The sequence below is a fragment of the Solanum pennellii genome, chromosome 8, assembly GCF_001406875.1.
Source record: "Solanum pennellii chromosome 8, SPENNV200".
Taxonomy (NCBI): domain Eukaryota; kingdom Viridiplantae; phylum Streptophyta; class Magnoliopsida; order Solanales; family Solanaceae; genus Solanum; species Solanum pennellii.
Genome location: NC_028644.1, coordinates 67790665 through 67807329, shown reverse-complemented (window position 1 = coordinate 67807329; position 16665 = coordinate 67790665). Strand labels below are relative to the sequence as shown.

At 33.1% G+C, this 16665-nt stretch overlaps 4 protein-coding genes across 8 annotated transcripts; 2 read left to right on the top strand and 2 right to left on the bottom strand.

Annotated features, from left to right (window-relative positions):
* Positions 1 to 179: 179 nt before the first annotated feature.
* Positions 180 to 5897, bottom strand: LOC107028361. Of its 5 annotated transcripts, none has more exons than XM_015229391.2 (7): positions 5681 to 5897; positions 2762 to 4422; positions 2526 to 2676; positions 2288 to 2435; positions 1973 to 2218; positions 1348 to 1632; positions 180 to 1217 (listed from the first exon to the last, which is right to left on the bottom strand). In XM_015229391.2, exons 2-6 carry the CDS (start codon positions 4404 to 4406, stop codon positions 1357 to 1359), a joined length of 2466 nt encoding a protein of 821 aa, XP_015084877.1. In that variant the 5' UTR covers positions 4407 to 4422; positions 5681 to 5897; the 3' UTR covers positions 180 to 1217; positions 1348 to 1356. The 5 variants fall into 5 exon arrangements, with proteins under 5 accessions (XP_015084877.1, XP_027774804.1, XP_015084874.1 ...); XM_027919003.1 differs by having other exon boundaries at positions 180 to 997; XM_015229388.2 differs by having other exon boundaries at positions 180 to 853; positions 5681 to 5896.
* A 1079-nt stretch (positions 5898 to 6976) lies between these two features.
* Positions 6977 to 9399, top strand: LOC107027232 (growth-regulating factor 10-like). The gene is made up of 3 exons (XM_015228415.2): positions 6977 to 7129; positions 7225 to 7449; positions 8875 to 9399. The coding sequence occupies exons 1-3, from the start codon at positions 7072 to 7074 to the stop codon at positions 9198 to 9200; spliced, it is 609 nt and encodes a 202-aa protein (XP_015083901.1). The 5' UTR covers positions 6977 to 7071; the 3' UTR covers positions 9201 to 9399.
* Positions 9400 to 10610: 1211 nt separating this feature from the next.
* Positions 10611 to 12319, top strand: LOC107029050 (probable sugar phosphate/phosphate translocator At1g12500). The gene has a single exon (XM_015230345.2). The coding sequence runs from the start codon at positions 10860 to 10862 to the stop codon at positions 11928 to 11930; it is 1071 nt and encodes a 356-aa protein (XP_015085831.1). The 5' UTR covers positions 10611 to 10859; the 3' UTR covers positions 11931 to 12319.
* Positions 12320 to 14384: 2065 nt separating this feature from the next.
* On the bottom strand, positions 14385 to 15354 carry LOC107028085 (mavicyanin-like). Its single transcript, XM_015229139.2, has 2 exons — positions 15102 to 15354; positions 14385 to 14971 (listed from the first exon to the last, which is right to left on the bottom strand). Exons 1-2 carry the CDS (start codon positions 15268 to 15270, stop codon positions 14625 to 14627), a joined length of 516 nt encoding a protein of 171 aa, XP_015084625.1. The 5' UTR covers positions 15271 to 15354; the 3' UTR covers positions 14385 to 14624.
* Positions 15355 to 16665: the final 1311 nt, after the last annotated feature.

Below are 16665 nucleotides of genomic sequence, written 5' to 3'. Positions count from 1 at the left end.
CTCATTTACTCGCTCCGTCTCATATTAATTATCAACATTATTAAAAAGCTCGCCCCAAAATACACTGAAAAGAGATTCATTTGTACTTCTGTTAATGCTTTTTTAATTTCCTTGTAACTATGCATCTACTTGATGCTCTTTAGTGAATGAAAGATCTTAACTTTATCAGAACAAAAATATGAGTCAAAACCACTACATTCAGTAAAGGAACATTTTATTCAATCTCAAGCATACACCAAGGGAAGGCAGCTAAATATACATCTCTGAAAGTATCCAGTCCTACTAGAAGAGTGAACTGAGGGAAGAATACTTCAGTGTTTCTTGACCATTTATGCTAACAGAATATTTGTAATTCAGTATAATCAATCATATAAGTGTATAGTCAAGAAGTTGTATAATGTCTATGTTACAACATTTTCAATCTTTTCCAGCATTTGTTCGTTGGAGGAAGGGGCATCATGATATGGTATAGGATGAGCAGTGGCAGAGTTGCTTCACAATTCGGCATATATACCAAGTAAAGCAGGAACAAGCTGAGGTGAGGGAAGCTTGATAAAGTGAGTGAGAGCAAGATATGGCAAGCACAATTTCACCCTGCATCATACTTCCTCTTGGCTTGTTGAACAGAATCTGATGAAGTTTGTGTCGATACCATCTCAAAGCAGACCCAAGTCTTCATGAACAAATGGTAAATCTCAAAGGATACAGCCACTAAGCCAACATATTTTACACCATACAGGTTTATGGCTATCCACAAACCAATTTTGGAGGCAGCATTTGGAAGTGAGAACTCACCCCTTGGCGTTGGATGTTGAATTTCGCCCTGGATTACTGGCAACAGATCCTGATAATTCTGCGAAGAAACTTCAAAATTGAATGGATCCAGAAATCATAGACACGGAAATATGTGGGATATAACACCAGAAAGCCAATTCATGATCCTCACTCCTGTGTGACATTTATAATTGCAAGTACTTGTGACTTGTCACATCACTTCTTGATAAATAGAAGAGAAGTCTTTCAGAATTCTTCCTCATTTGATCCCTTTGTAATACAAGTTTATTTATAAACAACAATGCAATAAAACCTAACATTCCTTTATGCACAGAATTGCAAGTCAAATGCAGTCCAAACAATGAACATTTTCTCATCAGATTAAAGAAGAGCACCAATCTCAGCATTAACCTCATCTTACACATTTCGGGTATCCATGACTCCTGCATAACCATTGTCCACGATTGTTTGTTTTATTCATGTGTGATGTGATGAAATTTCAAGGGACCAGTGATTAACAGTGGACATGTATTCTTGTGTAATATTACCAACAATTAAGTGAGAATTGTATACCTCAATCTTCTATAGACGTGCACTGATTTTATTCATGCTTAATGAGTCTGTAGTTCCTGACATTGAATCATGTCTTTCTTTTGCTGCCACTTTTGGTGCTTTCTTGCTAGTATTTTGATAACTAAGATAAGACAGTGACTGCAACCACGAAACCATTGTCGGTTTCCGTGTAACATCATCTGATTCTGCAACATGTTGATATAATTCATTGAGAATGATATCCTGGCCACTTGGTGGTAATGTAACGACCAACTGTGCCAGTGACTTCATCAAACTAGGTAGAACCTGAGAGGCAAAAAAAAGTATCAGCCACGTCGAGTGCATTATATTTGCACAGTAGGCATAAATCGGGCTATGACACCTAAGACAAATCAGCATTTACATAGTTGAAACATCTATCCATTTTCCAAAGCTTTTATGTAACAAGAAAGAGCTCCTACAAATTATACCAATTACCCAAATTTTCTAACGAAGGAAGACACGAGAAGTAAAACAATTAAAGTGAAGTATCACTCATATTGAATATTTTCATATCCATGGAAGGCACGTGTTCTCTAATGATTGAACTTGTAACTGCACATCATTAGGTTGCCCAGTTGAAGACAAACATTGTTACCACTTTTACCTGTATATCAACAAGAGAAAGGAGACGAAAAAGTAAATCCAACATCTTGAAAGGCTCCATCTCTCCATCCCAACTCTTCCACAAGTCAGTTTCTGGAGTAGTATCGACTGAACTACAAAGGCTATCAGCCTTCTCAATGAGACAGTGGATGCAATAGAATATAGACGGGCTTCCAGCAGGCAGATGTCTAACCAGTGCAACAACTCCAGAAGCCATTCCCTCAAAAGGAGTAATCCCAGGATATCCCTAAATTTTCAGTTAAATCAGAGAACAAGTTCAAGCATCACAGCAATTAACTTTGGTAGTTTTTATTACCTCTAAAGATCTCTTGACATAATAAAATACAAGTTGCTCCTTTAATGTATCTCTTTCATCTGGATCAGCATCCTTACCAGAGGACATGAAAGCGACAAACACCGAGTGTGAGGCTTTAGCCAATTTTCCAGTTGGATGCCCCATGTATCTGGTTAAATGCATTAAGGAAATTTTTATAAATTCAATCAGGTTTGACTATCCTATTTGTTTCTAGATTTAACCATCTGATGCAGGATACAGGAACATGGTTGGAGCCAGCACCTTGCGGAATACAGAGGCTGGTATACATTCTATGCAAGTTGGAATTACTCGCATGTAAAATAAGATCCGAGCAGTCTGCACTTCATCAGTAGTCCACATATATTCCATTTTCTGAAAGCTAGAAGGTACTGCAAGGAAAAAGGTGATGTTTTGTGAAAGACTGTAATATAGCAAACATATTGACAATTAAAATATGCAGGAGAAAGTCACAACCAGCTTGGTTTGTCAAATCATCATAAGATGGAATAGATTCCAAGAATGAGACACAGGCATGTACATTCTCCTGAACCCTTGTAACAACTGCTCTAATTGTATCCATGTACTCTGGCAAACGCATTCTGCGGAAATATTCCATACAAGAAAATGCAACCAATATCCTCACTGAAAGTCTCATTTGAATTTCTTGGGGAGCACTTAAACTTAACTTTTGCTTTGTTACTGCTAAGGCAAAGACCACAACCATGAGGAAAGCAGATTCAGCAATTTTTTCCAGATTCCCTAACAGCGCTTCCTCCCTACCTCCAAGCATCAAAGCAACCTTCCGATGCCACATATAGACATCCCGACAGTAATTCCATATGATATCCTCTACGGCACTTCGGTTTTCCTCATCAGCCATGACATACTGATTGCAAAAAACACCAGTTATTGCCCCTGCTTCCTTAAAAATAATGCTGTCTAGGTGTTGCTGCACGTCATTGAGAACTAATCCCACCAAGTTGCCAGAAGGTGATTCTTGGATTTTTACATAAATGTGTGGCAAGGGGAAGATTTCAGTCAATAAAGCTGTAGCAAGGCATAGAAACACATGAGGTTGGTAAGAAAATGGTCCACTTTTAGATAAAGCTAATGATATACACTGTAACAGAAAGGAGTTTCTTGGCTCCATTGTAGCATAATCAGCATCTACAGCACTAGAAACTAAACCACATGCAATGGTCTCGATTCGTTCCTCAACAGAAATCTTAAGGTCAGTTAGTGCTTTCTTTTCAGATCTATTGATGACTCTCAGTACTCCAGCAGCAGCCATGACTACAGCAAACAAAGAGAATGCTGGTCGTGTGTTATTCAATACCTCTCTTCTGAAAAGATCAATCTTTTCTGCGGAGTTAGAATTGATAAAATTTGAGAAACTCCACTCCATCAGATGCAGTATCATGAGCCCATTAGACAAACTAGCAAAAGGGCCGTCGCTTTTATCCCACAATTCCATTAAACAACTGAGAACTCTAACAAAATATGTGTTCACAGAAGAAGATAGAGCATAGCCAATTCCTGCAAGAACATTCGGGATTGTCCTCTCAGACAAATGGATCAATCTATAGTCTTCTTCAAGAAGCTGGCAAAGCAATTTCAAGCAAACGGTTTTAGATTTTTCGGATGCTGAAGGTACAAAAGAAAGAGCACCAAGGAGAAGAACACCTTCAGAGAAGAAAGATAAGCTTTTGTTTGAATGAATATGCCCAGAGAAAAGGTGCAAAAGGACCTCAACTGCTGAATCAATGACCCCAGGAGAATGTCTAAATGATTTCCGAACCCAAATGTATAGAAGCCTGACAAATAAAGGATAAGATTCCTGTGGAAGGGAGACTTTTTGAGAGGACAATATAGACAACAGAATTTTTGCTTGTGGATCAGCAATATAGAGAGAGAACTGAGCATCAACGAGGGTCCTTAGGGATTGGAGGTGATTTGAGTGGAACGCTTGATTTTGAAGGGAGTCCCTAAGATCAGCCCATGCTTGGATGATAGCTTGGGCTGATGCCGAAGAAGGATGTTTCAGTGTCACGTTCTCCTGGGTGCCACTGATTCTGCATAGCCATTCTTCAAGGAATACAGATTCAGGTTTCTTTGCCATCCTGTAAATTATGCAACTGCAAGATCAAACATTGCAAGCAATAAATTAAAAAAGACTGCAAATTCCCTAAAGCATAATGGACATAGCTAAGACCCCACTAATTTTCTACCGAAGTCTCATCAATAAACCTTAATCACTACAAAATTTGATCCAAATTAAGTACAAGATTTAGGTGACTGAAAGTTATCCACGACCTGAACTACATATATTTATCACAACAGTGAATGTAGAAACAGAAGTAACTAGTAAATGCTTTGCTTTCAAAAGGATTATCTCATTTATAAGCTGTGATAAAAGAGCAGAGGGGGTTAGCTATATTCAAGCATCTTGATAAAATTATTAATCAATGGAATTAGTTACTTTTAAGAAATAATGAGGAAAGTTATAGATAATATTTTTTCCCCAGTTTTCTGAGCAGATATAAAGGGAAGAGGATACTAAAAAAAAGATAAGGTCAGGATTCCTTCCTTAACAATTTCAAATTCAATATGCAACAAACAATAGTGTCTCATGACAAGTAGGACGATTTCCTAAATTTCTTTCCCGTAACAAAAAAAAAAGAGCTGAAAGCCACTTGACAGTAAAGAGAGGAGTCATTCAATAAGTCAATTAGCTCGGCATGAGAGAGTGAGAACGGAAATCCTTCACATTTCGGAAGAAAGTAACACTGACTACCTAAGGCTTCTGTAATCAACTAGAATTTTAAGCTAAAATAAAGGGAACTTGTAATGGAATAGTAGAGTCGAGCAAAATTCCTAAATTCCTAAATCTTAGCTTGTCGTTGGGTCATAGATTTTGAAAGTTTGCCCTCACATATTTGTTTGCATGAAACTTGATCAAAAAAATCAATTCCCAATTGGGACTTCCACAATCCACTCACAAAACTTAGAAACTTTTTCCAAGCAAAATACATGTCCAAACACAACTTCATATACCAAAAATCACAACTTCAAAAAGCTCAAATTTTCGAGTTTCAACTTCAAAATTGATGACTAAACAAGAGTTTAGTTTCAACACATAGCGCAAACCAATAAAAAGAGAGTAGTAGTCCGGCAAATATTAGTCAGAAACGACTCAGAAAACAAACAATATACACTTCTTAACAACATTAACCTCTCTTAGGACTTTCGTCGAACAGTAAGCGTTCAGCAGATGAAACACTTATATTTCACCATCTAACAGCAATTCTATGCACATGTATGAAACAAAATCGACCACAATAAGTAAAACATGGAAAATCGCAAACACCCACATAGAAAAAATCGAAACTTTACCTCTTCTACAAGCTGTCACTTGAGTCCCAGGCCATAAACACCAAGATTCAAAAAAAAAATGTTTTTTTTAATAATTTTAGGTGAAAAAAAATGGAATCTTTAATCTTTAATTACAAGAAGACACAATTTGGAGCAATTTCGTCCAATTTAACAGTTTCTGTGCAATTTTGTGGAAAAAAAAAAAGAAAATTGGTGACGTAAAGAGTAACTTTTATTTTTTCTAGTTGACACAATTTTCAAGAAATTCTTTTCGTATTATCCATTTTTAAGTGAGAAAATAACAAAATACTTTGGAGTAAAAATAAATAATAACGTGAAATCTAATAATTTTGTGTTAAAAATAGTTCTAATATTAAAAGGTATGTAAATAAAACTAAAACGACTGTGTTTGATTATCGTAAGTAGGGGTGGTCATAAGTTGGGTAAATTCAAAAAATTTTAATTAATAGTCTGTCTGGATTTTTTAATCACAGATTAAATTTAAAATTTCATATTCATTTTTTTTTTTTGAATTATGCATTAGATTTCAATTTTCAGATTAATGTTTCACAAGTTAAATCTTCAACAGAGAAAAATTAGGAGAGAAATGCTAATAAATTTGTTCATATTTCATAATTCACCACCACAACAGTAACATATTCCATAGAATTCCACTAAGTGGACTCTGGGGAGAGTTAAGTATACATAAATCTTATCACTATTTCGTGAAAATAAGAAAGTTGATTTCAAAATACCATCAGATTAAGTATATCAAACTCAAGTAGAAAAGAAAAAGATAATAAATAAAGCATAATAGTTAATATGAAAAGTATAGTAAGTTCCACGAGAAAAAAAACAAAACAAAATGTAAAATTTCTCATTTTCTAGTTTTTGTTATAGTGAGTTAAAAGATATTACGAAACAGTCCCTCAACCTCCACGAGTTAATGATAAAATTCACATATACTCTACTCTTCCTAAATCCTTTTAAATAGAATAAAGATTGCCCATACAGATTTTCACTAGGTATGATGTTGTTATCGTTATCTTGGACTATACACAATCTAAGTGCAAAGTTTGTGGCGGAACAATTCAGTATCCTTTCACTCTTAATTAGAATTTCGAGTTCAAGTCCTTAAAAATGAAAAAACACTATTGAAAGTGTTACGCCCTAGAAACAAATTCTAAAATATACAAATATAAATTTAATCATGCTTCAATATAACTACCAACCCAAAAAAAACCCTACCATTCAAAAACAAGAGCTGCCAAAATTTTCTGACTATGTCAGAAGAGTTGCTGTCTATGCCAGTATATCATTGTTTTTATCTGAATCTCACAATATGAGCAACACACAATTAGTAGTGCTAATATTATTAAAATAAACAAAAAAATAATATATTTCATCTGCCAATGGAACTCAAAATCTCACCTCCCAAGAGTATTGCTACCAAAAAAGTCTGCTACAATGGTACTACTTTCTTTTGGTGTGTACATTTTAGGCCAAAAATGACTATTTTATTATCTCATTCTTTTTTTTTTGTTGTTGTTATTAATTTTGTGCAGTGTCAAATGGAGGTGAAAAATGTTCAATTGAACTTGGGTTAAATCTTGAGCTTAGCTACTCAAATTTTAGTACAAATGGATATGGATTTACATTTCCACAAAGGCAAGAATTAGAGCAACAATTTTTCATCTACAAGTATATAGAAGCAGGACTACCTGTTCCCACACATCTAATTATTCCTATATACAAGTCTTTTACTTGTTCTTTAAAAGGTCTTCATGATGGTAAGTCTTCACCTAACCTTCTAGCATTTTTTTACATTCATTAACTGGCAAAAATCTTAGTGTAATGATAACAGTTAGATATAAATGTCACGAGGTTAATTAAGATGTGAAAATAATCTTTTGCATTAATATAAGAAGTTAATAACTTTGATGGTCACTCAACTATCAATTGTTTTCGCAGAAAGTCACTCAGCTTACATTTTCAACTCAAAAGTCAGTCAATTATAACTTAGTTGCACAGAAAGCCACTCAACTTTCATTTTCAACTTAAAAGTCACTCAACTATGACTTCTTTGCACAGAAAGTCACTCAACCTATTTAATTATTTTTTTCATTAAAATTAGTGACATAAAATTTTAATTATTAACCAAAATTTTAAGAATCGAATATATACCCATATAATGATCCGCTCCATTTAACCCGACCTGTTAAAAATATAATATTGAACATTTTATTTTACCATTAATTCCCTAAATCATTCTCCCTTGTCTCCAATATTTTTTTAGCGAATTAATGGTAAAATAAAAATGTTCAATGTTCAACGGGGAATGATCTAGGGAATTAATCGTAAAATAAAATGTTTAATATCATATTTTTAGCAGGTTTGATTAAATGGGTGGGTATTAAATATTTTAAATGGATATATATATATATATATATATATATATATATATATATATATTTGATTCTTAAAATTTTTTATAATATTAAAATTTCATGTCATTAAATTTTTCTGAAAAAATAAGTAAATAGATTGAGTGACTTTCTGTGCAAAGAAGTCATAGTTAAATGACTTTTAAGTTAAAAATAAAAGTTGAGTGACTTTCTGTACAAAGAAATCTTAGTTGAGTGTCTTTTGAGTTGAAAATGAAAGTTGAGTGACTTTCTCTGAAAACAATTGATAGTTGAATGACCGTCAAAGTTATTAACTCTTAATATAAGGTAAGATTGTATCATGGTTTGACCTTTATTCAAATTCGCGTATAATCAAAGCTTAGTCCAATGAGGTGATTTCTTTGATTTTGATAGATTCATAGTAACATGTATAGTGAAATATTGGTAAAATCTTGCTCATTATCATATGTATGTACCCTTAAATTTTAATATTTGAAAAATATTTTCATTGTCAATGTAGTCTAAAGAATATCTACCATCTTTAAAAATGTGAGAATTATAAATTGTAATACTAGAAATTAGACAGATTTTTAATACATATTACCTTCTACAACATGTAAACGTGACTTGATGGTGTAATTAGTGGTGAAGACAATAATTCAAACTAGTAGTATACTTTTTCGCAAAAGGTTCATTTGAACCTCCTTATGCTTCGTTATTTATGCATATAACTTAAGATTTTTTTTTAACGCGTCTAAGAATCTTTAAAGATAGATAATATAAATCGAATTTCGTGATTCTTTTTTGTAGTGATGGGATATGGACACATGTGTTGGGAACATAAAAGTAGGATGGAACCAGAGCCAAGGAGATGTAAGAGGACTGATGGCAAGAAATGGAGATGTAGCAAAGGTGTTGTCCAAAATCAGAAATATTGTGAAAAACATATGCATAGAGGCCGCCAGCGTTCAAGAAAGTGTGTGGAATTAACAAGTTCGAGAGATATATGTTGTTCAGACTCTTCAAAAATATTATCACAATTGTGTCAGATTCATCAAAAATGCACTACTGGTAAAGTATCTGACATGCCACCATTGATATTTTTGAAAAGTTCGAACAACATAGATCATAATTAGAACCAGACACAACCACTTTGTCCATTGGTCTACCAATGAATTAATTATTACTAGTAGAAGTTGTTCTATTGGAGATGTGTGTAATTCTTCAAATGATTTCTCTGTTTTTTTTTTTTATGTTATGACATTTCTAGTTACGATTTAATTGAGGAAGCAATTGATTTTGAAATATGTATAATGTAATGAACTTGACAATGAATCTAGTCGTTTTTTAATCACACGATAGTATTTATATCAACTTACGTATATCTCAACTATGTTATTTAGTCCAAAATAAAATTATTCCAAAATTATAATCTCGAGATTATAACTTGGATATCCAAATGCTCCCCAAGACATAACTAAGTGGAAAAAATATACTCCCTCTGTTTCAATTTATATGACTTACTTTTTTTTTTCCAGTCTATCTAAAAAGAATAACACATTTATATATAATTTTAAAATGTCCATTTTATTCTTAACGAAATGATTTATAGCGATATAAATTTTTATCATTCATTTTATATCATAAATTTTAAAAATATTCTTTTCTTTTTTAAATTTTGTGTCAAATCAAACAATTTCACATGGAATAATAATTTTCAAATTTGTATCCATCATTAGTCATACTATTAAATGCAACAATCTTTTAATAGAAGGCTATAATAATGATTAATCTTTCCTTTCTTGTTTAGCAAATTGAAAGGTCAATTAAAATGATCTTCTTGATTATGTCATTTGCTCTGTCAACAAACAATCTTGATTGTTAATTACTTTCTCTAACCCATTTTCTATGACCAATATTGACTTTAAAGAGGCAAGTAACAATCTGGATTGCCAATTATTGAAGCATTGGTTGGAAAAAAAAACATACAAAAATGTATAAAAAAAACTTTACATCAAATTCCACTTCATATACATTTACATCTTTGTATATATTACTTGTCTCCAACATGAAATGCAAAACTTCTATAAACAAACAAATAACAGTTTCTTTGTCAATGTAATATGTTTGACCTTAATTGACTAATTAAACCACATATATCTTATGAAATTTAAATAATGACTACAAAATAAATCCCCCCTATACTAGGATGAAATATAGGGGAATGTTAGATAAATAATTTCTGTTGGTCCACTATTACAACTCAACTGTTTTTTTGTCTTATCGGTGTCTAATATCCTTATTAGAACTCAACTATCTCTCTATTTGAGATTAACGTTTCTTGTTAATAAAATTATATATTGAAATTTGAACTCGAGATGTTTGATAAAAAAAAAAAGAACCATATTCATGGGTGGGACAGTGCATAAAGCTTAAAGCACCCAATATGGTACCGACACTTTGTTCACAGCTATAATCATTAAGTTTTATTTTATTATTATTAGTATTATTCTACTCATTTAATTCTCATTCAATGGCCAGGATTACTTCCTTCATTTGAAATCTAAATCTTGACCCTTCAATTAGATCAAACCCCAAATTTTCCCACCAACCTACCCTATCTTCTTCACTACCCCCAGATCTCAACCCCCATTTAGACAAATACTCAAACTACAGCTAAGTAGCAACCCCATTATATTTTCTTGAAATTCTATTGGGTATTTAGTATACTAAGTAGTATCAAGATTCATAAAAATTGAATCTTTACACTGTTTTAAGTTGTTAGAAGCATTGTAATGGTGGAGGCACAGTCATGGACTACAAGAAGGGGAAGCAATCCAAGATTGGAGTCACCCCAAGATCAAGTCTTGGATATGCCAGTAACCCCAACTGCTGAAATCAGGCAGCAACAGTATTCTAATGGTGGGATAGCTTCTCTGGTGTCACCTAATGTACTTACTGCTCTTATAATTGCTTCTTGGTACTGTTCAAATATTGGGGTGTTGTTGCTAAACAAGTATCTTTTGAGTTTTTATGGTTATCGTTACCCAATATTCTTGACTATGTTGCATATGTTGTCATGTGCTACTTATAGTTTAGTTGCTATTAAGTGGCTGGAAGTTGTTCCTTTCCAGCAGATACATAGCAGGAAACAGTTCTTCAAGATTCTTGCTTTGAGTGCTATTTTTTGTTTTTCTGTTGTTTGTGGTAATACTTCATTGAGGTACCTTCCTGTATCGTTTAATCAAGCAATTGGTGCTACTACCCCATTTTTTACTGCTATTTTTGCTTTTGTGATTACTTGTAAGAAAGAAACTGCTGAGGTTTATTTAGCTCTTGTCCCTGTGGTTCTTGGTATTGTTTTGGCTAGCAATAGTGAGCCATTGTTCCATTTGTTTGGGTTCTTGATGGCTTTAGGTTCAACTGCTGGGAGAGCCTTGAAATCTGTTGTTCAGGGGTTGTTGTTATCCTCTGATGCTGAGAAATTACACTCTATGAATCTGTTATTATACATGGCTCCAATGGCAGCAATGATTTTGCTTCCTTTTACACTATACATAGAGGGGAATGTAGCTGCCGTTACAGTGGAGAAAGCTAAGGGAGATGGATTTATGGTTTTCTTGTTGATTAGTAATGCCACAGTTGCTTATTTGGTGAACTTGACTAATTTCTTGGTTACTAAGCATACAAGTGCCTTGACACTGCAAGTTTTGGGGAATGCCAAGGCTGCAGTGGCTGCAGTGGTGTCAGTTTTGATATTCAGGAATCCAGTGAACATCATGGGCATAACAGGATTTGCTGTGACTGTAATGGGTGTGGTGCTTTACAGTGAGGCAAAGAAAAGATCTAAAGTAACAGCACACTGATGATAGTTTGAAAGATTCAATCTTGATGATGCCACACAAAGGTACAATCTTTTTTTGTTTTTGGTCTAATTAGTATTCATTCTGGATGGGGTGGGGGAAGATTAAGTGGTTGGATTATATTCCACTGTATAGGAACAAAGATGGGGTAAAGTGGAAAAAGGTTTATGTGCTATGCTTTTTTTCCTCTATATAATTGTTCTTGATTGGGGGTGGTTTGAAGAGAATAAAGTTGTCTCTTTTACTTTTCCCCTTTCTGTAATTTTATACTCCTTTGATGCAACTACAACAAAGAAAGACTGATTCTTTAGATATTGTTCTCTATGTGTAATATTCTTGTGGGAGAATTGTCCTCCCAATATATTTTGTCCAAACTCAAGTTTACTTTCCTACTCTGCTATGTTTTAGTTGATTCTCAAGATAACATTTTTAGTGTCGATCCTTGTTATAAAAAGTTGGCGATCTGGGGTTCCTGTAAAGACGTAAGTAATCAATCAGATGTATAGCAAATATTTCAATAATCAAGATGATGCTAGGTCAATTTACTTTTGAATAGTTGATCTGCCAGCCAAGAAACATGGAAATGTTGTATCTATTGAGGTCCCTGATTGTTTTAGAAAACGACTACATGGAAAATTGTGGTGCAAAATAGTCATAGTTGCATTGATTGTTTGTATTATTTGGCAAGTCTCTTAAGTGGATCTTAGTTCACATGTTGCTGTCGTCATTGCCAAGTTTCTTTCGTTGCCCCACCCTAATTTCCATATAGATAGAATGACTTCAAGTCTTCAACCATTTGGAGCATGTCTGTAGCTTCTAAACCTTCCTATTTATTGAGTATGTCTGTTGCACATAAGGGACTTGATAGGAAATGTACCTACTGCTTTTAAGCTTTAACTTCAAGAATGTTGATAGATAGTGAACCTTCTACTTTCCGGTGAAGGAGGTTCATCTCCGCCCTCACTAACTCCATACCCTGATGGAGCATATACATTAGTCTAATCTGACATGAATCTACTGCTATTAAGCTTCATATCAAGGTTCTTAGAAGAACTACCTAGAAAGTATATGTAAGAATTTTCGGTATAGGAGAGCCATTGGCAAGGGATTTTTGCACTGTTGCACTAACAGTCTAAAGAACTTTATACGTTAAGTTGACCTACAACGACAGGTAAGTTTCTGTATCGAGTGAACGATTTGTGTAGAATAGTAGAGGAAAACTACTATTTATGGAAACATGTAGATGAGATGTGTTATTTTGCTTTTGCTTTACTCTTTGTGTGAAACATATAGAGTTAGTTAGCTATACATAAAGCTAAATATTGGTTGTTTTTCTTTATAAGCATGTTAGGCATGTTACTTTTAGAATGACTTAAAAGAAGTTGTCTCTCAACCAAATAGATAAAAAGCATAAAATGATTAAAATTCTCCACCCACTAGCATTATATATTTAATATAATTTAAATTTTATATTGGTTACTAATTTATAATAAAATGTTAAAGGTGTAACTTTCAACTTTCTCTAATATTCTTTTTTCTCAACCTTTTTTTGGTGTTTATGATAGCCTCTTTTAACCCTACTTTGTGTAGGTCTTAGTATCCTTCATACTAATTAACTTCTTTTTTTTCCCCCATAAATTTCTGTTTTCGTATTATAATATTTATAAGTTATGTTCGGATATGACTTCAGTTTCTTAACAATTCATGTCTCATTGTGTATAAGTTCGATTCATGTCTCATTGTGTATAAGTTCGATTGCTAGAGGACAAATTAAAGATCAAAAGCATGTTAGAACTACAATGATTCAACTAAGTGAGACAATGACTTCAAGTTTATACTACTATAATAATTAGATTCCTTTGTAAAATATTTATCATATTTGATGGAATATTTCCACAAGGGTTTACCAAAAGCTATCGACTTATGATGGAATGAATAAAATCCTCTCACTGTTAATCAAAATTTTCAAATGCAAATCATGAGAATATAAAAGTTCTTGGAGCATTTCGTTTTTTCAATGAGCTTTGTGGATGTAAATTTAAATTAGTCAGACCGATAGATATTTAGAATACTCAAAAAAGTAAATGTATTATAAATAAAAAAGAATAAAAGTGGGCCTCCACACACTAAAAACCAAGATTTAAGAGAACATGGACAATGCAGCAGCAACAGATAAATGCAATCAACTAGGAAGAGAAACAGTGAATATGAAAGGTATTTGATTAGCAGGTCCACTTGGACAAGATGTTGCAATTGTAGGAAATATCCTATTTCAAACATCACATTAATGTCTAAGAAACTTCATCCACTTGAAGAGATAGAGGGAGGGGCCATACATATGAATGTTATTAAATACATATAAATGCTGATGAGAGAAAAAAAAGTTGTTTTGGGGTCCTTTGAATCATGTGTTTGATCTGCAATTAGAAATCCGCATAACTAATATATGTATAAGTTATGAGAGAATCGTAGAATAAATTATATATCAAATCAGGTAGGATACAAACATATTCAAATCTTCAATAAAACAAACAAAGTAAAAGAAATTAACATAAAATCCAGGAGCCTCAGACACTACTCCTGAGTCCTGATTGCCTCAACTATCTTACAATTATTCAAAATGTGAAAACAAATAACGACAACAAATTGATAAATGATCATCAGCTCACCCCTCCTCCATATGAACTAATTTCATCGTCAAGTCATGATCATGACGATGATTGCAAATGCAGCAACACACAAAGCAACAAATTTTGAATCGGGAGAAATTGAAGATGCAAATGAAGAAGAAGAAGAAGAACCAGGGCTACTTGGTGACGGAGCAGGGGATACTGATTCTGCTGGCAAAACATTAATGGCAAGTTTCATTCCCTTTTCACAATGTTTACCTACACCACAAATGTACCATTTTTTCCCTGACGAAGCCAGGGAAATCTCATCATTTCCAGATGTTAATGGCGTAACATCGCTACTTGGTGTACAGCTTTTGAATGCTTCATGATCTGCTTTATACACGTTGTGAACGTCTTTCTTGTACTTGAATACTGCAATCACAAAATAAATCAGGCTTAGCTTCAGGGACACGTATTGAAAATATGTTTTAATGACAACTTTAAAAAGATTACACAACTACTAAAAAAATAGTACTAGATATGATAAATGTACTGTACATACTGAGCTTATCTCCAACGTGGAACTGTTTCGTAGCAGCCCAAGCTGTGTAATTAAAATCGAGTTTCCAACCTTGATCATCACCAACCCAATGATCAGTTGCCATTGCTGGAGTAGCAACAATGGCAACAACAACAATAATAACTGCAATCATAAAAGATGTCGATGCCATTGAGATTTTTTTTTAATTTTTTTTTTGAAAAATAAGTAGTTATAATAAGGTGTTTTATATGATTTGAAATTATTGATTGTTAGGGGATGTATTTATAGGTTGTTAATTTTTGAAGATTAAGAAGGGTAGCCGGCTAATAGCGGCATTATTATTTTTTGAGAAAATAACAAAGTTTGAATTAAATTTAATATATGGTATTTGATATGTTGCTTTTGGAATTGTAGAAAAAAAAACGTATGTGTCTATAATGACTTTTTATTTGATCCTAATTTTATTCTTGCCGAATGTCACAATGCTAATTATATTAACATCTAATCTTTTGCCCATCCAAGTGGAAATTTTTTATATTTTTCGATTTTATTTTACTTGGTCTTTATAATTAATAAAAAAAAGAATATATTTTACTTATTTATTTTATCAAATTAAGGAGAGAAGATAATATTACTTTTTATCATTAAAATAATAGTAATGGAGAATAATTTTACCTTTTCAAAAAGGCAGATTGAGAAGTAAAAGTAAGTGTTAAAAGGTAGACTATTTTGTAAATGTGCCTTTTTCTTATAATTTTTTTTTTTGTTATTAAGAAAATAATGTTTGACATGATTATTTCACCACGTTTTCTTTATTAAATAACTGATATGAGTTGAACTCAATTCGTTAGAATAGGCCTTGTTAATAGAAGGGGAAATTAAGCGAATAACTAAACATATACTAGTTGATTAGCTAATATGGCTATAGTTTGAATTAATTACCACTCGCAATCTCTATTTAGCTATAATTACGTGAGTCTCTCTCCTCTCTTCCTCTCTCTCTCTCCTCTCTCCTCTCTTATACATATAAAAATATACAATTATATGAAAGATATACAAATACAATGCGTCTCTCTCCATTCTCATCCCTCTCTCACTCGACTCTGTCCTCCCTCTCCCAATCTCGATCGTCAAATATACAAATGCATATGTATACTAGTTACATATATACAACTATTTGATGCATAACATATACAATTCGACAGATATACAAATATAATTCACCTCTCTCCACTCTCCTCCCTCTCTCGCTCGCCTCTTTCCTCCCTCTCTTAATCTCACTCACCTCTCTCCTCCCTCTAACGTGTAGCTACGAATCATGATTAGCAAACTATAGTTATAAGGCCCAATTAAATTATTTATAGTGGCTATTTGCGAAATTTTCTCTTAATAGAATGCATGTTTTTGGATGGATTGTCTGGAAGGCCCATTATCACAAGAATATTTTTTTTTGGCCCATAAGACTACAAATAGCTAATTTGGTAATGTCATTATTCTAAAATTTCAACAAATAAAATTACATATTGTCATGTCATCTCACTAGTAAAAGTTGAAAATCGACAACATTGGCTACTTTCTAACTTAT